The sequence below is a fragment of the Rattus rattus genome, chromosome 2 (assembly GCF_011064425.1).
Source record: "Rattus rattus isolate New Zealand chromosome 2, Rrattus_CSIRO_v1, whole genome shotgun sequence".
Lineage (NCBI taxonomy): Eukaryota > Metazoa > Chordata > Mammalia > Rodentia > Muridae > Rattus > Rattus rattus.
This window is the reverse complement of record NC_046155.1, coordinates 150,419,694-150,441,457: the sequence shown is the minus strand read 5'-3', so window position 1 is coordinate 150,441,457 and position 21,764 is coordinate 150,419,694. Positions and strand designations below refer to the sequence as shown.

General features: G+C 49.4%; 1 protein-coding gene across 3 annotated transcripts in view; it reads left to right on the top strand.

Moving 5' to 3' along the window:
- Positions 1 to 21,764, top strand: part of Nav2 (neuron navigator 2) — a 368,060-nt gene that overhangs the window by 159,881 nt on the left and 186,415 nt on the right. For 2 of the 3 annotated variants that reach the window (XM_032893546.1, XM_032893545.1), the window contains exons 5-6: positions 7,295 to 7,562; positions 17,989 to 18,155. In XM_032893546.1, coding sequence (XP_032749437.1) covers positions 7,295 to 7,562; positions 17,989 to 18,155 — 435 coding nt within the window. Of the gene's footprint in view, positions 1 to 7,294; positions 7,563 to 11,330; positions 11,400 to 17,988; positions 18,156 to 21,764 lie in introns of all 3 variants that reach the window. The other variant, XM_032893544.1, reaches the window with a different exon arrangement.

Below are 21,764 nucleotides of genomic sequence, written 5' to 3'. Positions count from 1 at the left end.
AGCCGGAGACTCTACCCTATCTCTGGGTAGGCACCCAGGCTATCCTAGCAGGGCACATCCGTCTATTTTTTTTAAAGCTGCACTAGGCACTGTATTTCCAGAAACAGCTCTTGTTAGTCATAGTCGACTTGCAGAGCTAGGTACCCAAAAAGTACCCAGTGTGCCCAGCCCTCAATGGAGTGCACCCCATTCTCGACCACTGATTCTCCACCACAAGGAAGGATGGACTCGGGGCCTGGAAGAACGAAGTCCAGGTATTCTCAGAAAGCACGCCCCCACACCCACCCCTCTCCCAGAACAGGCTGCCAGATATGACAGGTGGAGTTTGGAAGGACTGTGGGCAGGGCATATCTTAAACATCACCCCAGGGCAGGGCAGGCTTAAACTGGCAGACACTGGCACATCTCCAAGAGCAGAGACAGGGCTGAGCTTCGAGGGCACAAAGAGAAGCCATGGACCAGCAGGCCACTCAGACCAGCATCACCTCTGTGGACGATCGCTGTAGCCACTGCCCCTAGGCACCCGCCGTCTGGGCCTGAAACAAAGGCTCTTTGCAGCGCTCTCAAGGCAGGTCAGGGCAAGCCTGTGCTACAAGAGCACCGCAGGACAGGTGCGCACGGGGCGGCCGGTTCCAGAGCCAGCTGTAATCGCTGGGAAAGGGCGGAGGTGTGGGGCTTTCCAGCTGCCAGCTGCTTCTGAGGAGGAGCCTGGGGCAATCCCTTGGCTCAAAAGGAAAACAAAAGACATTGAAACTACATTAAAAAAAAAAAAAAAAACACTGTGATGATTTTCTGACATCGCAGGTGATCATGACCATGCAGAGGCCACCAAGAGGCCCTGGACTCGGCAGTCACGGGCAACTTTTCTGGGTGGCGTCTGAAAGACTGTGTGCTTTTCACGTTAAAGCAGTTGCCTCCTTGCTACTCCTTTAATCCTGGGTGGGAGAGCGGGAAACGTGAACCCTTTGAGTACAGGCAATAGGTGGAGCGTGTCCATTGGCCGTCCTCACATCAGCCAGTGTGGCGCTGAGTGGCAGTTTCTGTCTCCTTGCACCAGGGTCCCTGCAGGCTCTGCTTCTGTGCCCTTGTCCCACTTTCCCCACAGACAGTGCCATTGGTGGGACACAGGTCCTCCAGAGCAGGGTGGGTGGCTGGGTGGTCTCTCATCCAGCTCATCACTGAGCAACGCCACAGACCCACGGGGCTGGCGGGACTTGGAGAGGAGTCTCACAACTGCCCTCTGCAGCAGCCTTCTTCCTTATGCTCTGACTCAAAGTCGCTCCTCCCCTCTGGGGCAGGTTTGTTCGTAATACTATTCTGATGTACAGGACTTCTTGCCAGGCCTGGGATTCACTACCCCTACCCCACTACCCCACCCCTGCTCAGAGGAGAAGGGGAGGGAGAAGGGAAAGATTGTGGGAGGGGGTGATTTGGGGGAGCAGTGAGCAAGATGTAAAGTGATTAAGTAAAAAAATAAAATTAAATTAAAAAAAATGTTAAAACAAGCCCAGCATGGTAGCCAGTCCTTTAATCCCAGGCAAAGCCTGTAGAAGCCTGTAAGTCTGTAGTATTTGATGTCAGCCTGGTCCATAGAGAAAGTATCAAGCTAAGTGAGGCATAGGGAGACTCTGTTTACCCAAAAAAAAAAAAAAAAAAAAGAAAGTGCTGATACAAAGTTACGTTGTCAGAGATGGTGCTGTTGGTAACATGCTTTTGGAAGAGTGTTTGTGCAAGAATCTGGGATTCAATCTCCAGCCATAAACGAAGTATGGAGGTGCACGCTTCCCAGCCCAGCTATTCGAGGTGCAGACCAGAGGTATCACAAGTTCAAGGTCCTCTTTGGTTGTATACTGAGGTTCAGGCCAGGTTGGGCTGGATGAGACCTTGTCTCAAAAACCCAAAACAAGCCAGGAGGTGATGGCGCTCACCATTAATCCCAGCACTTGGGAGGCAGGGGCAGGTGGCTCTCCTTGAGTTTCAGGCCAGCCTGGTCTACAAAGGGAACTCCAGGACAGCCAGGGCTACATAGTGAAACCCTGTCTCAAAAAATTAAAAACAAAACAAAACAAAAAACAGAGAAGCAAAACAAACAAAAACCAACCCACCTTTTGACTTAGCTGTCATGCCTGGCGTTACTTAGATCATCTCTGCAGATTCACTTCATCTCTAAGTACTTATGTCTGAGCGGATTAGTACAAGCCATTGGGAACAGAGAGGGCAGGCGGAAACCAGAGAAGGTATGTGTCCTGTCCTGACAGCAGTGGACATCACTGAAACGGAATGGTCTCTTGTCATTTGTCCTTCCATTCAAAAGAGGGTGGCCAGGCCAGAGAGTCTCCCTGGGCCGTGCACTTCACTCTGAGCGTTCATTCCTGTTTTTAACCTGTGTTAGAAGTCTAGGTGGGCTTACAGGACGAGGCTCCCTTCCCAAAGCCTTGGGAAATGGCAACATTCTTGTAGTCCTTCGGGGTTTTGGTTCTAAGCTTCCTCTATGATTCAGCAGACAAATACCATTTGGAAATGTGGGCAGAGGACAATCCTAGCTATTTGGGATACTGTCTGTTACGGACCACCCATGGGACAGGCTATGTGACTTTTAGAGCTTTCACCTCTGTTGAGTTCTTTGTGATAGAAAACAAAATTCAACAGTTCGTCAACTGGGGAACCGATAAGGGAAATATGGTGTGCCCATAGAGCGATATACCATTCAGTACTGTGAAGCTGATGCCTGCTCTAACGTGGTTGAACAAAACTTAGGCTAAGGGCTGGTGATGTAGCCCAGTGATGGGAGGCTCGCATAGCCTGTGCAGGCCCTAGATTCAATCCCTAGTCCTATAAAAATAAAGTTAAGAACAAGAATGAAAGCAAGCGAACAAATATGTTGAGTAAAAGAAGTCAGTACAAAAGTTTACAAGTTATTATGATTTACGTACAGTATCTAGGAAAGGAAAATCTGTAGAGATAGCAGCTTCGTGGGGGGCCTAGGAGTCTGGGGATCGATTGCCACTGAGTACAGGAAATTGCATTAATAGAAATGTTTTGTACACATAGAGGGACCCATGACTCCAGCCACATATGTAGCAAAGGATGGCCTTGTCCAGCATCAATAGGAGAGAAAGCCCTTGGTCCTGTGGAGGCTCGTTTCCCAATATAGGGGAATGCCAGGGCGTTGAGGTTGGAGTGGGTGGGTGGGAGTGGGAGCATCTTCATAGAAGCAGGGGAAGGGGAGAGAGGGTAGGGAAGAGGGGGAAAGGAGATAACATTTGAAATGTAAATACGTAAAATATCCAAAAAATGTTTAAAAAAAGAAATGTTTTAATATTAGAACCAGTTAAACTCACTGCAAGTCATTGGGTTGTAAACTTAATTTTAGATCTATACACCGGGAGTAAAATACTTTGATTTATTTGAAGAAACAGAAAGAAAGCCCCGGTTGAACTTTGTCCACTCTGAGGTCACTTACAGTGGTTTTCTTTGTGTGACCCTCAAGGAGAGCTGGATGGGCAGACTCCTCGGGCTTCCTTTGGGTGGAGAGCACAACAGGGAGCTGAGCCAGCTGCAGGTAGAGAGGGCCTGTGTTTTCCGAGCTCAGAATGCACAGTGAGGTGGCACTGCAGGTGCTGGGAGCTCAGTTTCTCATGTCCTCTCTTCATACTTCTGACATCCCTGGAGGAAGGTCTATTGAAATGTACTCGATGCGTGGGCCTTGAGTCTTACTGACCACACGAAGCCGGTAAGCCATGGGCTACAGAGATTCACCCCCAGGGTCGGCCTGTGAGTCTATGATCCTTATAACAGAAGTCCCAAGAAAAAAACATGTATTGGCTGGGGTAGTCCCGGGACCTCGGATAGGTGCGTGGAAATGCTTTAGGGAAAGGGAAGCAAATAGTCGAGAGCGGCAGATGCTTTGCTGGCGTGGTAGCCACAAGCCAGTGCGGACAGCTCCACAGGGTGGGCTGTCGGGCTTTGGGCGCTGATACAGACATGTCCAGTACTGTGTGAGGCCGGCCCTGAGCCCCGCCCGGGACATGCTGGGGTTTTTTATTTTCTTTTTTAGCTTTTCTCGGTTCCTCTCCCTTTTGTTTTCCTTGTGTGGTTTATTATAAAAATGTGTTAAGGAATGTCGAACACACCAGGAAAATAAAAACAACTGCATGCCCATGAGCTACCTTAATAAATAAAACATTATCTGGTCTGTTTTTAAAGTCACCCCATGTGGTGAGCATACGAGCAAGACAAGTCACACCAGTGTTAGGAAAACCAACTCCTGAGCTAGGAAAAAAAACACCCGGATTCAAGTCTCACCTCAGAGCTTATTACCTTGTGGTGCCTTTCTGACTCCCAGCTTCCCCTTCATACCCCCTGCCACGGTCTCATGCATTTGCGACTAGCTTGGAGGAACACACTAGTTGGCCATACACCTTGCTAGTCATAAACTACTTACTGTCCTGATAACTGGGAAAAGCACACACACAAAAAAATAGATCTTTACATAGATTTCATCTCCAAGAATAGATGTTATCTCTCCAATAAATTCATATTTTGAAGGGAATTGGTTCATTCCCCCACCACCACCACCACATTCTTTCATAAGCGTTCATCTGAATGCTGACACTTGATTAATTTCTGAATTTCGCCCATTAGCTCGGGTGTCTCTGACCAGCTGATGGCCAGAGATGTCGTTTACTGTTGGCTTCGGTTCCCCATGACTGAAGTCGCTGACTGAGTCATACTCCCTACCCCCCGGCCTCATAGTCTGTGGTGTGTACTTATAAGGACATCTGGGGACAGGACAGAGCTCCTTTAGGTTTCCTTGGGCTGGAGAACAAAGCAGCTGGAGCTACACAGCTAAGCCAGGGAGCGTGTGTCCTCACCTCTGACACTTTCTGTGAATCCGTGTCATGGTGGACGGTGGGGGTAGGGTGGGGGGGCAGAGAAGTTCATAAGCAATGGCTGGGCATCCCAACTGGACTAGGTCAGCCTTGACTTCCACCCATCACTATGGCATAATTAAGAACCCCATGTATCAATATCATGGTTTGGGGCTGGAGAAAAGGCTTAGCAGGTACAGGACTGATGGCCTGCTTTCAGTCCCCAGGGCCCACATGCACTGGGTGGGCTGTCAGGCTTTGAGCACTGGGCGCTGATTTGAACATGCACACTATGCTTCAGACAGGCCCTGAGCACTGACTTCCACAGGTTGTTCTCTGACTTCCACAGGTACGCCCTGGCGTGTGCTTCTCCCTGATGTGCTTCACAAATGATTACAGTTTGGGGACTGAAGCGGTGTCTCAATGGTTAAAAGCACTGGCTGTTCTCGCAAGGGACCTGAATTCAGGGACTCCAATACCTTCTTCCGCAGGCAAAAGGCACAGAGACTGAGTCGCACATCCTGAAAACATGCATATAAAATACAGTGCACACAACATGCATGCACACAAGATACTCGGACACATAAAATAACTCTCTAGTAAATAAATCATGGTTTGCAGAGTCACTTTGGGAAAGTCGTCACCCTGAGCAGCTCATTCGTGAAGCTGTATGGCTATTTTCTTTGGGGTTCTGGGGCTGTGTTCTTCCTGTAGCACCAAGAGTGGCGGGGGTCATCATTGTTCGCACGCACACAGTGAATCTTGACGTAGATGCCGTCACTTGCTCTGTAAAGCCGGGGCTGGCGGTGGAAGTATGGCCCTTCCTCGAAGGCCGGAAGAGATGGTGTGACTTGCACAGCTGGAGGGTGATAGAGTTCAGTCTGGAGTCCAGAGGTGTAAATTCTCTGCTGCACCTGTCAGCCCTCACAGAACCTGCTAGCTTTCAAAGTGCGTCAGGAAGACCGGCTTCCGGAAGGGTGTGATCATTGGTTCCCTCACAGCCTGAGGAAAGGGTGCTTTGGCAAAACAAGTGCTTTGTCCCAGTCTAACTTGGGGGTGGAGGGTTGGACACAGGTCCAAAGGCCTGGCTGCCCTTCCTTCCCTGTGGGAACATGGCTTGCCCTGAAGGCATACGTTACTTTCCTTCACACATTCTTGCCTGACTTGGACCTTAGAGGAAGAACCCTTGTGCCATCCTGGGCAGGTTTCCTCAGCAGGGCTCAGCCAGAGGCCTGCACTCTCCATACAAGCAGGGCTGCTGACTCCCAGCCTCTCACAAGACCCCTGCAGCTCCCTTGGCCTTGCTTTGTGCTAACATCCCCCCACCCCACCCCACCCCAAATCCCTGGCATAGCAGGGGAGTGTGGAGAATATCACGTCTCTGGGTTTTCTCCTCTGATGTTCCTCTTCCTTGGTGGCCCTACTTCACCGCCTTGGGGTCAGTGTAGCCTCTGGCCGTTGGCAACTGGTATTAAAAATACTACATAAAAGGATGGATGCTCAGCTTCTGTATGGAATAAATATTTCATTCCTCGCCACGGCTCTTTATGCATGCCTCGAGGCAAATGCATTTTAATGTCTAAAACGTACCGTCTGGAATTTGAGACTCTCCCCACTCTGTTCAAATTCATTTTCATATAGGAAGTATTTTGTTCCTGATTCTATTCTTCTCGCCCCTCACCCAAAGCCTGAATTCGAGTTATGGGTTCAAGGGACAAGACAGGCTGAGCCATGGGTTTGAAAACATGTCTGGGTAGAGGAGAGAAAGGATTTGGATTCAATGGCGGACGGCCACTTGGCGTGCTCTGTGTGGCTTGAGGCTCAGAGGGTGGACTTGGCAGATGGACCATAGTGTCTCTGCTAGTGCCAGAAAGCAGTCTAGGATCCACAGCCTTGCCCAGATCGCAGGCTCAGTCTTGAGAGAAACACTTACTTTTTCTGTGGTATTCTTACTGAGAAGTTCCTCCTGGCCCTTGCCAGCCAGCCGGCCAACCAGCCAGCCAGTTCTGACTTGCCTAGTACATCTACTGCAGCCCCATGGGGAGACTACACTAATCTCTTTGTGGTTTAGGAGTGATTTTAATGGACCTTCAGGACTGAAGAAGCCCATTGAACATGGAAAAGAAAGGCTGATAAGAATCCGTATTTAAACTGTGCAAAGGCGTCCTTGAGCATTTGTTCTTAAACCTCCGATACATGTTAAGCAAGGACCTTAAGTTTTATTTATGAAAACAACAAGCAGATCCACTATGCTAAGTCATTTCCAGTTCAGACAGGGAGGAGGGCATGTTGTATACAAAATTAGATTTTCCTAAAAACATTTAAAATTTCATGGCTGTTTCAACCACGCCATTGATTTGACAAGGTTTGCTGGTTCCCCACACTATGCCTTTGGTGACGAGATCCTCTTCTGTTGTCTTGCAGAGATCAGGAATGGGAACCTCAAGGCCATTCTAGGCCTCTTCTTCAGCCTCTCCCGATACAAGCAGCAACAGCAGCAGCAGCAGCCTGAGAAGCAGCACCTCTCATCATCCCCTCTGCCACCTGCCGGGTCTCAGGTGGCCGGGGCGCCTTCCCAGTGCCAGGCTGGCATTCTTCAGCAACAGGGGCTGGCCACTCCCCAAGCCCCGTGCCAGCCCCTCCAGCCAGCTTCACATCAGCAAGCAAAAACACAAGCGGAAATGCAGTCCAGGTGGGCTCCTCTGGGGGACAGATGGCTCTGCTGATCTTGAGGTGTCCTTCTCCCCAGCTGTGGAGGGTAGCCTGTGCGGTCTGTGGTTCTCATGGGTGAGGAATTAACATGGCCTCAAGATAGCTACAAGAAGGCCCCACCGTACAGGTCAGGAAGAGGCCTGAAAATTCCTAATGTGTTTTATAAAAGTTCACCCACAAGTCATTTGCTTTAATGGCAAGAAAAACAAAACAAACAAACAAACAAACAAAAAAATACCCTGATGGATTAGAAACTAGAAAGCTGTTGGACTCAGGAGAAAGTCCTGTAGAAGTGTCCATTATAACTGTGTCCTTTTAAGCCACCCGGGGCTAACAGTAAGACCCAGTGCCACTGGTCTGACTGGTTGCCTGGCTTTATTGAATGTGTGCTGAAAACCACTGTGCCCCACAGCACCAGTACAGAAGGTTTCTTGAAGTCGCTAGACTCTTAAACACCAAGGCCAAAGATGCTTGGCCCCAGCTACCTTGGAGTCACAGCTGTGCTTTCCCACAAAAAGCGCAGTTTCCCACCTGGCGGGGTATTTACAGCCAGGAGGCATGGGTCTGATGTAAGTGAGGCCCCCTAATTAATTATCTAATTATCCAACTGGCATTATGGAAATATGTGAAACAGGAGAGTCACGTGGACTAGCAATGAGAGAGGGCACCAAGCAGCCAGGCAGTGTGCTCTTTCCTTGGAGGAACGCCTGAGTGGGAACTCTCCCCTGGCTGGAGGCTACCCCAGCGGACCCACGCTGCCTTCTGCCCAGGCCCATTCCCTGACATGCTCGCTAGAATTACAGTGCAGGGGAGAGGCTCTGTGTAGGAAGAGGAGAGAGCCTCATAGTCAAGTCCTTCTGACTGTTGTTGCATGTCTGCTCAGAGCCTTGAATCTGCCCGTTTGCATCTTATTACCTTGTGAGAGCGGAACCTTCTATGGGCCAGGTACTGTCAGTCATTTAGGAGTCAGAGATGAGTGATAGCCATGATACCTGCTCTCTACGTGTCCCCAGGGGACGCCATGCAGCGAGCATCCGGAACCAGGAGGAAGATTGTGGGACTCAGGGTTGATTGTTTAGGTTGGATTAATGGGAAGGCCCCTCTGAGGTCACGGCACCTAGTGGCGAGACGTGAGTGGAAGGGAACCAACTGTGCAAACCTCAACTGCAGAGCTGGGTCGGGGTGGGCAGCTGGTGTGGAGGCTCTGTGGTAGGAGCAAGCTTGCCGCAGCACTGGGAAGAGAAGATACCGGACCATTGCCCACAGGCAAAGAAGGCACTGTGTGGCGATGGATATGGTACCAAAGTTGGGCTGAAGGAAGTGAGCTTGGACTCTTTTCTAGGGAGCCAGGAAGCTAAAGTTTCAGTTGGATTTACATTAAGAAAAGAAAAGAATTCTCTGATGATTAAGCTTGTGGGGGAGCAAGAGTGAAATGAAGGAGCCCAGGGAAGGAGACCTCTGCAGAGTAGGCAGTGAGTGACGTGGAACAGGATGACGGTCTGAGGTAGATGGAGATGGACCCCGAGGGACTTGTCGAAAGTTGAGCCAAGGAGCCTATAAGCAGATTCACTATCTAGAGTCAGGGAAGAAGAGGCAACTCAAGTAATAAAGCCCGGGTTTTTGGTTGTAAGAAAAGCAACCTGTTGCTAAGGAACACTTGACGTCAAGAACAGGCACACACAAGTCAATTTTATTTTAAATTCATTCACTCCAATAGCAGAAGGGTTCTTGCCATAATGTCGTGCTTTCTGGCCCCACGAAACGGTGGCCTGGGCTAGGAGTTGAGTGGTTATGTCCTCATTCACCCCTCTATGCCACCAGGCCAATTAGTTCTGCACACGAGTGGTCACATCTTCTGTGCACTGTCGATTCCCACTCTTACTTCCACAGCACCTTGCCAAGGTCCAGACGTAAGCCATCCCATACTAACACTCTGGCTGTCTTTGGTATAGCCAAACCCCAAAGGGTAACCACTTGGACACTTGGCTATTAGTGTCAGGTCCTGGCATGAGCACCCTAGATGCCAGGCCTATTCTGATGCTCTGTTAGAACTCTTCAAGATGCAGACATGCCCGTTAAGAACACGTCTAGGGGGCCTGGAGATGGTTAAAGCTCAGTGGTTAAAGCACGGACTGCTCTTCCAGAGGTCCTGAGTTCAATACCCAGCAACCACATGGTGGCTCACAACCATCTGTAATGGGATCCAATGCCCTCTTCTGCTGTGTCTGATGTGTGTTCACATAAATAAAAGTAAATACATCTTTAAAAAAAAAGAAAGAAAAAAAGAAAGAAAGAAAGAAAATATAAAAACACACATCAGGGTCCCATATGCTCCAGGACAGCAAACACCAAGATTCCGTATCTTTCTTAGGAAGCTCGCCTATATCATTCAAGAACATCTGAGACATCGGTGTACGATGGCAGAGCAATCATGCTGGGCTTCATCACGCAACAGTCTGCATTGTGACTGGGCACTTGATCCGTAGTTCACAACATGAAGTGTAGAGTCCCCGGAAAGAGCGTATTTTCTAAGCCTTGAGTTTCTTTCCATTTGTGTCTGTCTTAAATACAATCCATATTTTGTTATCTAGGAAACATCCAAAAGTTGTTTGGTTTCTTCTTTCTCCCTCACCGTTCTCTCCTCTCCCTTTACTCCCAGAGAACAGTGTTTCTTAACGCAGGTTTTTCTGCCAACGTTCTACCAGAAAAGTGGACGTCGGAGTAAGTGTTTGAGGTTGGGAGACAGCTCCGTGGTAGAGTACTTGCCCCCTCTAGTTCCCTAATCTTTATCTAAAAATACATAAGAAAGATAAAAGACACAAAACAACTATAAATTGATTAAATCTGACCAAGAGTTTTCATATGTGCACGTTTCTGGGACGTTTGCCCTTACACCCCAGTGAACCATCCCGTGAAACCAGCGGTACGTTAGAGAGTATTGTTTATGTGTTGCAAATGCTTCCTACCTCAAGCATGGCAGTGCTTTAGCGAGGTAGAAAGACAGGAAAGAGAAGCTGAGACAAGAGGATTGCCACAAATTCCAGGCCAGCCCAAAGTGTAGAATGAAGGTGACCTCACAGCAGCCTGGGCCACAGTGTGAGACCCTATCACACTATCACAGAAAACCAAGTCAAACAGAAAGCATTAGAAGCGCGTAGCTGAGTGAAGGCAGTAAAGGTATTTAGTATGGTCATGGGGGGCGGGGCAGGTCAACAATCTGAAAGCCCTGAGCCAAATCCTTTCTTTTACACTCACTGGGATTAAACGTAGGGCCTTGCTCATATTCGGCAAGCGCTAAGTTACTGGACTCCTTTTTACTTCTTCATATTTTAAAACGAGGCCTCACTAAGTTGCCAGGGCTGACCCTGAGCTCACTCTGGAGCCAGCATGTCTTGAACATGCCAGCCGTGGCTGTTTGTGCCACTCTTCGATGGTCACGGACTCATCCTCTGAAACTGTAAGCCACAATAGACTTTTCTGTAAGTTGCGTCTAGTTAGAGCAATGGAAAAGCAACAAACACACCATCCATCCTCCTGCCTCGGCCCCCTGAGTAGCTGTGATCACAAGTCTAGGCTTTAGATAATCGTGACTGTAGTTTCTTCACGCTGTGATCAGTGAAATGAGCCCCTGAGGGCACTGTGATTTAGCTGGGAAGAAGTCTATGGAGGACCGGCCCAGGGACTTCTTGGCTTGTCTAATATGTCTCTCCTCACTCATCTGTTCCACCTTTTCCTTCCTACCCTGCAGTGCATCAGCCAAGGACTCATGTCAAAGCAAAATCATCCGCTTCACTCTGGGTCAGAAAAAGATCTCTAGGTTAGCAGTGTCCTCTGTGTCCTCCAAAGCATGGTTTAAACCCAGCCCACTCTTCCCGTTGCCTCCTTGCTGGCTGAGTTCCCTGTTGATTCCCCTCCCTGCTCCGTGTCTCCGGTTACCCAAACCTAAACATGCTTTGGCCATTGATTTAGCTGGGGGAGTTCTGAGCGCAGGCTTGGGTGGGAGTTGGTGTATGTGTGTGAGAAGCTTTGTATGTGCCTAAGTGGACTGGCTCAGACGGGATGTTTTTCATTGTATCCATTTCGCCTTGTCATTGAGAAACCATTGAGGAAGAGGTGAGTTTCCAGGTAGTTACATAGCCATCTTACGGTGAATGCATTTGCTCCCTGCTTCATCCCGGCCCTAATCCGCATCCCCTCTCTGTGTGCCGTGCTTTGGCTATGGTCATGGTTGCTCAATTACTAACTGGGATGGGGGGTGGGGGGAGGTTTGTAAGTTTCCTTGTGAGCTGAGATCTGAAATGTGAATTCATTTCAGAAGGCTGTCATGTCCTGTCTTTGTTTTGGGGGATTCTCCTGCATACCATGGCTCAGTTTCTTGGGGGTGGGGGATGCTTGGGTGTGGGAAACCCCAGTTACATTGTAACATCTCCAGTCTTATTTACTGCTACAGCCTCTGTGAGGTAACCAGGTAGGTCATGTTAATAGCCCCATGTTACAGATAGAGAAACTGAAAGTTCACACGCGTGATCGTTTGCTCCCAGGCTACACCAAAGATGGGAAAGAGCCTGCGTTGTTTGCCCCAGAACCCTTAGGCCATGCCTCAGTTTCTTGCTTTTACATTCGGCTGTTGTGAGGTTGTCAAAGTTGCTGCCTCACCCTGCCCTTCACACTGCCCTGCAGCACCCGAGAGAAGCTGCCCTGGGTGATCTTCCCATGACAATGGTGCTACATTTACTTTCCAAGGAACTGTTCCCTAACGGTGAGGGGAAACTGGCCCTTCATTTCATCCATGTGCAGACCAGTGTGATGAGCTGACAGCTGTCCCCTTTGCTCGGCTCTGGTAACCTTTTGTAAATAGTGTGTCTTTTTCCGCAACACTTGTCCGGGGCAAGACCCAGCCTGGAGCCACCTGACTGATGTGGGAGAAACTGCATGGCCCTGTGCTTCGGAGCACAGCCTGCACGCGTTACCCATAAGAGACTGCTTTCCCTGATGAAGAAGAGGAAGCTGCAGCAGGAGTGGATCCCCTGTTCCAGCAGGCTGATCCCACCGAGTCTGAACATCGTGCGAGTATGTGGGCATGTCAAAGGACAGGGGCAGCCTGGAGGAACCCGTGTCTGTTCCCAGGACACCCAGGGCTTTGTCCCAAAAGAGAAGAAGACAGGAGCTGTCTGAGAGCTGTCTGATTGGAAGCACATGCCTGTTGTTGACTGGCACAGATGCTGTATGGAGGCAGGGGAAGCGAGGAGCTGAAAAGACAAGGGTGCAGCTACCCCACCCTAAGTCTGTGCCGAGAGTAGAGTTCTAAGCTTCACCATCAGCCAAGGTCTGGCTTCCTTTAGAGTCAACGCATCCCCCATCGAGAGTGCATTTTGAGCACATCCTGTCTCCGTTGAAGCCAACGAAGGGATGGACTCATACTCCTGGGCTCCCCTCTTCCCAGATCCTACCCCTGATCATTGCCCTGATAAGGATCGAGGCTGATTAAGTACCCTTACGTAGAGCAGTAAACTCTGGTTGGCAGAGCAGATACCCCCACCCCCAGGCTGAGTAGGCCTCCTGCCCCCCAGAACTCTAGAAACAGGTTTCTCGTGGAAGTGTAAATGCCAATTGGGTTCCTACCAGGACCAGGTACCTTAGTGGGCACTGGAGATGCTCAGCAGAAAAGCCTCACCCTGGAATGTGGACCTCATGCATTTCTGCAGTCTACCATGTTGTCTCCTCCCTGCTTCTCTGGTAGCGTCACAGGCACATACCACGTTCTGCCTACAGGAGGCAGGAAAGCACGGTGACACAACAGTTTTGCTGCCACTTAGCATTGCCTGGGTAAACGATTTCCTCTTTAGGAGCATATGCGTGTGTCTACCTTGCTTCACGTACAGTGTCCTAGGGATTTTGTAAAAGGCTTTTCCGGTTCTAGAATATCATTGGTACACAGTAAATTGCAGGTGTGTGTGGGGGGTGGGGTTGTGATGTTGGTTTCCTGGTTGAGCTTGGTCAGATATGGCAGCCAGGCTGAGTGGATCCCTGTATGGCTGTCTTGGCCATCTTGGGAAGTGGAATCAAAATTAGTGGGATAATCAGGCCTCTGCCTAGCTGCTGAAAAGCAGATGCCGTGGAAATGAGAGATTTAGCATTTAATCATCTTGTCTGGCAAGAAAGCATCTCCAATCCTGGGCTCCCCACCCCCGGCATGTGCACACAAGCTGCCATGCTTCCTGGGAGGGGCACCCCCCTACTCCCAGGCTTTGAAGTGGTTTGGGAGAGAAGAACGGCCCATCAGCACGTACAGCGTGTGGAGCGGAGGCACGGGGGGCTTGGTTGTAGGGTCCATGCCAGGAATGAGTTCAATCCCCTGCTTGGTGTTCCACACACTTTGGAGAATTTGACCACGGCTCTCCAAGAAGCAAGAATTGTCTCCCACCTTTCCACAGCACTTCTGTTAAAGGTTTCATGTTTTTAAAGTACTGTGTACGTTTGGGAAAACCCATCTGCACCTTCTGTCCATTTGAAGCTGGATATGGAGTGATCGTCAGAAGCGAAGGTCTATTTGCAGAGCTGCCTGGACCTCTTGGTACCGTGAATGGCACAGGGCCCATCTGCCCGCCTGCCTCCCACTGACTGGCTTCAGTGAGGCCGTGCGCTGGGCAGCATCTGCCATGCCACCTGCAGCTGTTCCTATGGGTCAGACCCAGCTCTTCAACAAGGCAGGATTCTGATGTGACTGACAGCACATGCTTCCGGGCTGGGGTTGATCCAAGTTCCCATGATGCACAAGGACGTCAAGAGTAACGAACTGCAGAATGTTTAGCCAGAGGCTGCAAGCCTCCGTGTGAGGCCACGGGTCTGTGTCACGGGTATAGAAGACATACTCTTATTTTTAGCTCTGCCCTCAGCCTCCTTAATTAATGCTTCAATCCTGAGGGATGATGGGACAGAGTCCAGGCTTCCTAGTCTGACCACAGGGTCTTCCCTCCTCTGGTCCTGTTCACTTCCCCTGACTGGGTCATTCCACTCTGTCCCTCAGAAACCATCACACTCCACCTCTCTTCTCTGCCTTTTCTTTCTTTTTTTTTTTTTTTTTTTTAGTGTGCTTTGTTCTTGCTTTGTAGCCCAGGGTGGCATTGAATCTGGACAGTATACCTGTCTCGGCCTCATCAGTGCAGGATAATGGGTGTGAGCCACCCTGGCTAGCAGTATTTTGGTGGTAGCCTACGTTGCACTCAAGACGGACATGTTCTACCACTGAGCGAGATCCTTAGACCTCTTTTTAGATCTCACTGAGTCGTGTTGGCTGGCCTTGAACATAGTCATTGGCCAAAAAGGCCTTGAACCCTTCCTCTGTCAGCCTCCTGAGTATGTAGAGTTACAGGCATGAGCCACCATGCCTGGCTTCACCTCTACTTTCTGCAAGCTCTCAACCATGTGTAGTGTGCTATGTCTTCTGAGGCTCCATTCACCGTCCCCTTCCACACGCCAAGTCTAGGTCTTGCTCTGGGATCTCCTTTTTGAAACCCATCGTCTCCTTTCTGTGAATTGCCTCTTTGCCTCCACACACATCACCTAGATGCCAGCTGGGGTCATCTGGCTCCTTTGGATCCAAGGAGGACTGTACTGACCAGAGCTGCCTCGTGTGCCTCCTGCAGCCAGTGGAGCACCACATCGTTGAAGGAAGTCAGGAGGGGAACTCAGAGGACAGGGACCTGGAAGCAGGAGCTGATGCAAGGACCGTAGAGGGGTGCTGCTTACTGGTTTGTTCACCCTGGCTTGCTCAGCCTGCTTTGCCCAGCCCACAATGGGCTGGACCCTCGCCCACCAATCACCAATTAAGAAAATGCCCTACAGACTTGCCTGCATCCCGAGCTTATAGAGTGATTTTATCAGTTGAGGGTCCCGTCTCTCAAATGACTCGCGCCCGTATCAATTGACAGGAAGCCAGCCTGCCGAGGTGGCTTTTGCTAACATTGTCAGATGGATGAACTTCAGAGAACTTGAGAGGAGCACTGGACTATGATCACCACGAGGGATCCAGGACTGTTCTTCTTAGTCCCAAATCCAGGGCTACTTCACTAATGTGAGGCTCCCAAGAGCAAGTTTTCTACCACAGACAACATAGTTTCTCTTCTGGAATGTTCTTTAAGAGGGAAAAAGAGCCGTGCTTGACAAGGCCTATCTTGCCTCTTTCAAAATGTTGATCTGTCACTGACTTTTGTCCTCCTTCTTTCTCAGCGTGTACGTCTGTCTGCTTCCTTTACCTCTATACCATAGTGTGTTCCCTTTATGATGATGAGTTCTTTACAGATCTGTGCCAGGCAAGAAGGACGAGAGGGGAATTCAGCGGCAGCAAGTAGTCACCACAGAGCCAGGGGTCCAGTCCCACGTCAAATGTACAGCCGCCCATTGGGTAGCTGCTCTTCCAGAGTTTTAAATGGAGAATATGGATGTCAGATGTGAGGCTGGCTTGGAGTCCTGTGGGTGGGGAAGCCTGCTCTCTATCCATTACACCACACTGCCTCCAGAAGAGCAAACCTACCCTGTGCTTAGATGGCTTGCCTCTGCGCTGTTCTAAAGATCTCCTGTGGTCCAGCCTTGAGTGGGCACAGTGGAGCCTCTCTAGCGACTCTGAAAGGGTTTTGTCTTGTCCCTCTTGCTGCTTTGTGCTCCCTGCTCTCTACAGACCCCCGTTGAAGCCTGCACCACGGAATGCCTCTGCTGTGACATTATCTTGGAACAAGTCCATGATCCTCCTTCCACTGGTCCTGTATGTAGGGATAAAGACTTCTGCAGACCATGGCTGCTTAAATCAGTCTAGCCCAACAGCCGCTGTGTGTACCTGTCCTACCAGGGGATGAGAAGTCATGTCACCTAACATGGAAGATTTGCAGGACACTGAATCAGAAGCAGATCCAAGTGATCCAGCAGTTGGTCCTGGATCTCCCGGACCAACCGTGCTGACACACCCACCCCCCACCCCACCCCAGATGTTGGAACCCCTGGGGATTTGTACCAGGTCTATCCTTGTGAAGGAAGTGAATTTCTCCCAACCAGAGGTTGCAAATTCACAGAGGGTGGATGCTCCTAGCACAACAGGAAGCAGTGCCTTCAAGACTCACTGTGGCTGGAGGGAAGCAGCAAGCCCCCCACACACACCCCCACCTCTCCCAGCTCCTAGTCGGGACCCAGCCAGCTTTTTAACTAGATCGCTTTTACAGTCCTTTCACACCAGCTCATGTTCTCTGCGTGCTCCACAACCATCTTTCTTGCTGAGCCAACAAGAAAAAGTTTAAAGCATTTGCTGCTTGCATCTAAAATGCTTCCAGACTCTGGGCTTCTTTGGTGCTCGCCGAATCACACGGAAAGAGAAAGGCTGAAAGCTTTATGAGTTGAAAACTCAGGCTTATCATTGGGTCTAATGCTGGTCAGCCGAGACTCCAGTTGCTTTTAAACACGGCTCAGTGGTTTTTAACTGAAAGATACTACTAAATATGTCAGCATGTATTCATCCTTCAACTTTAATTATTGGAAACAGCCTGCTTAGTAAGTCCCTGGACCAAAATTCTGACTTGAGGAGTCTTTCCCCTTAGCTCTCTAGGGAGCACTCCTCGACATCTATAGACACACTACAAAGAAAGCTGGCAGCTTTAGTTTCAGAACCACCCAAAAGGAGGTTTTATTTAAAGGGAAAAATGTGTATTTGTCTTTAGACCAACTGAAGCCTGCTGTTTTTACAGATAGAATTATGACTTTATATGTTGACCGTAGAGACAAGCTAAGCCTCGGCCTCAAAGGGATGCCCAGAGACAGGTTGTCAGGTGTCGAAAGATCATGTATAGCCAGATGAGCACTGTCAGCCAGACCTCAGGTTTTCACTACAGATGTGTTGGATTTGAGCGGTCACAGTTTACTTCCTTACCGTTATAAACCGAATCCCGGTCTTCGTGCCTATACCCCTGGGCGATGGCAAGCACTATTTCCAACACGATGCACATGGGAAAAATAATTCAGGGTTAAGTCATTGTGCTCCGTGCTGGATAGAGCCTGGGACGTGTGTTTTGCCCATATTGAAAAGTAAGAACACCTTTCTCTGAGGATAAAGAAGATGGGTCTTATATTCCTCATCAGCAAATGCCTTCGCATTTCCTCTTTGCTGAAAGGAATCATGTTTCCAGTTTGCCCTTGGGCTTCCCTGGGATCCTTACGAGCCTTGGTGTTTGCTGTAGTGCGCCAAACCGTTTGACTAAGGCTTCTCCACAGACCGGGTGTCTTGAGTTTGTTTGGTCTCTTGTGGCTGCTGTCCCTGCTGATGTTGTTGTTGATGATCTCCTGCATGGTCGGAGTCCTTTCTGGAACCCTGCTGTCCTCCTAAGACTGACCGCGTTTACTTTTTTTTGGCCCTTGCCTTTCAGACTCCCAGGTCCTACCGCCAGGGTGGCCGCTGCAGGCAGCGAGGCCAAAACGCGCGGAGGGTCAACTGCTGCCAACAACCGCCGGAGTCAGAGCTTTAACAACTACGACAAGTCCAAACCTGTCCCTTCTCCACCCCAACCCGCGCCAACGAGTAACCATGAGAAAGGTGAGTCATTTTCTTCGGAGTCGCCTGTCAGTTTGTCTCTTAGCAGACCTGTCTGGTTCCTGGGGTTGGGGTCGAGCTTGAGCTTGCAAACAGGATGAAGAACCGTGGTTCAAACATACACGTGCTTAGCAAGGAGGTTGTTACCAGTGACATTAACATAGTGGGGAACGCATCGTTACCCTCACAGCCAGCCAGAATACGTTATTTGTTTGGCCACGGCCCATAAGACACTTGGCCACAGATTGGAAACGAGACGCCGTTTGAAATTTGAGAGTACATTTTGGAGGATGCTATGCAGTAGAAGTACAATTCCTCGGGGCATGCTTTGGGCGTCACCAGAAGTAATATGAAGGAGCATTGGGAACGTGGAAGTTTTCACCTTTGAGAAGTCGGGGATGGGTCAGCTAAAGCGAAGCACTTACTTGGCTCACCTATGGAGCAGACAGCCTTGCTCCGAGGAGTGGGATGGTGTAATGGTATCTGACCATCTGTGCCGCTGAGCCTTTAGGATGGAGGAAAAGCAAGGGGAGTAGCTTGTGGAAGACCTCCGCAGAAGGTGGTAAATTGAACCTTTGCTTGGACAGGCCTGTGAGACATTCAAGAAACTAAGGCAGGTTGGACAAATCTTCAATGGAAGATGAGCCCTTCCTCCCCTCCCACCAAGCAGAGACAGTAGATACCGAAGCCAGGCATTTCAGAGGCATTTCCCGTGGCAGTGTGCAAGTGTCCTAGAGCTTACCGTGGGTCCTGTCACGCCGTCCCTTAGAGCCACAGCACGCTGCCCCCCAGTCCCTGCAGTGGCTTAGGAGCCTGGGCAGTCCTCCTGTTGCAAATGAACTCAGCCCCATCCTATCTACTCCCCAAACCAGCCACACGTGGGCCACAGAGCCGGCTTCCACTGAGAGTTTACTAATGGTTACATTTTTTTTTCCCCTTCAGAGTAGGGGAGAGATTTTTATATTTGTGAGGCTGACAGATTTCTCAACCAAGGTACCAGGAACTTGAACCCAGTACTAAAGTCTAAGCCAGGATATACGGATCAGCCACATGGGTTTTTGGTCTTTCAGTTTCACTTCTGAGGTGCTGGGGATCAGACCCAGAGGACAGGCATATCACTGAGTCACACCCCACACCCCACTTTTAAGATTTATTAATTTTATGTGAGCACACTGTCGCTGTCTTCAGACACACCAGAAGAGGGCATCAGATCTCACTTCAGATGGTTGTGAGCCACCATGTGGTTGCTGGGATTTGAACTCAGGACCTCAGGAAGCGCAGTTGGTGCTCTTAACCACTGAGCCATCTCTCCAGCCCTGGCATTCTTTATAAAATTGTGCTTGGAGGAGTTGGACAGACAGATGCTGTTTCTGCAGAAGACCCAAGCTCCAATCCCCAGCACCCACGCTGGGCAGCACACGATCACCTGGAAGTCCTCAGAATCCGATTCTCTCTTCCGGTCTCAGGACACTTAGACTCACAGGTGCATACCCACATACAGAAACACACATAAATAAAAAATTAAATAATGAAAAAAAACACAAATGTGTGCCTGGAATATAAAAATCACATCTATTTGCAAAATGGTACAAGAACACACGTTTTTTTTTTTTTAAAGTTCTTTTATATTTCTTAACAAGCACCAGTATTAAACCAAACTATGCATACCCTTCCAGAACTTTCACAGTACAGCCATATAAATGCAACACACTCAAATATAGAAATGTCTTGGGTTTTACTTCAAAAGGAAAAGCTATTTTCTTTTTAGTTCTGCCCGTGTCGCAACCTCATTTATTCCCCCTTTAAAAGGATGAAACTCAACATATACCCCCCTCCCCCAAAAAAAGGTTCGATACTTGATATAGTCACAGAGGCAGGGAGGGGTGAAGTAGCTGGTGTGTGTGTGTAGGGGGGGGTTGAATGTTGAAACAAGGCAGATTATTTTAACATGCTGAACTAATAAATCTGGCCTACCTTAACAACATTTCTGTGACTATCAATGGCTTGGTATAGTAAAGTCCTTTGGGTTTGAGACTAAAACCTGCAGCCTCACTTCCTCCTCTACCCGTGAGACCACTGAAGAGCTATAACATACACGACATGCTCAGCTGTCCTCGCAACTGGGCCTTGTTCACCTGAGAACTATTCTGCTTCCCCGTGGGTCTCCTCCTCTGGTCTCTGTTAGCTGTATCATCTCTTTGCTCTGTTCTTCTCGTCTGGAGACAATGTTAGAAGGCTAGCATTTTGTCATGTCTGTGTTACATTGGGTCCATTGATTAAGAGTGTCTGTAAGCCTGTCACTTAGTGGTTGGCGACAGACAGGGTCAGTGATTAGAAGACAGAACTGTAAAATAATCACCTATGTTGGCCTGTGCACCAGAATCGTGACATGACCTCATGAGTCTAGTGGATGGAAAGAATCCGGTACTCTAAGTCCTATAGCGGAGAATACCTCTTTCTTTCATTCGCTGGTGACCATGAGTGGAGCCTGGGATGGGACTGGCTAGCATCAGGCTGGTTGTGGGAACTAAGGGGCTAAGGTGAGGCACACAGGGAGGAGTTCCTGTGTGTGCTTGGTCCCAAGCACAAAGTAGTAATAACCGGTTCTGCTTTGAGGAGGAGTCTGAAGTGATTCCAATGGCATTGCTTCCCCTTGGTGCTAGGACGGTAGCTCAGGAAGGAGTGAGTTGCTCTGAAAATCTTTTCCTAGTGGTGGTCTGGGTGTTGATCTGGGTTCACTTTGGCAGGTTCTGTAGTGGACCTGTCCAAGGTTGCCATAGTGATAGGTAAGCCTTGTTGGTCATTCTGGAACTGTGACCCTTGACAGAGAGAGCAGAGGATAACTGTCATTTCTGGGAAGCAGCTGCAAAATCACTGTGATCTCTGGGCTGCAATCCATCATGGGCGCGGGGGCGGTTGTCTTAGAAAACCAGCACCAGGTATGGACCAGGGGCTACTGTTGCATTTAAAGTATACTCCAGAAGGTTGTCGGGAGACAGAGCTCTGTGTGCAGATGGACCAGCCTAAGCTGTCAGGCTGGACTAAACTACCACACTCAAAGTCCTCCCAGGGCTCTGGAAGAGGAAAAGGCCTGGCCCGCTACAAAGCTATACTCAATTCCAGGGCCGGACTACAAATGTCTGTGGAAGAGTTTGGCCTCCAGTTAAAGACAAGGCAAATACTCTGAAGAGGGGTGACTAAACTTGAATTCTAGTCTTGCCACTTTCCAGGGCATCTGTTCCACATCACCTTTAAAGACCATCTCAAGCCACACTGGTGCTGCTCAAGAGGATACAGGCAGCCATTGATGGTGCTGGCAAGCTCTCCCAGGTGCTTCTCCACAGGCTCACCCACTCCAAGATAGGGTCCACACTGATGTAGTTTATGCAAAGTGTCCACATAACCCCAGTGAGATGAGACTCTATATGGTTCTCTCTCTCTCTCTCTCTCTCTCTCTCTCTCTCTCTCTCTCTCTCCATGTATGTGTGTTCGAGTGTACACATATCATAGAATGCATCTGGAGTTGAAGGGACAACCTCAAGTGTAGGTCCTTCCTCTCCTTGCTTGAGACATGGTCTCTTGGTCCCACAAGCTTCCAGGAACTCTGCTATT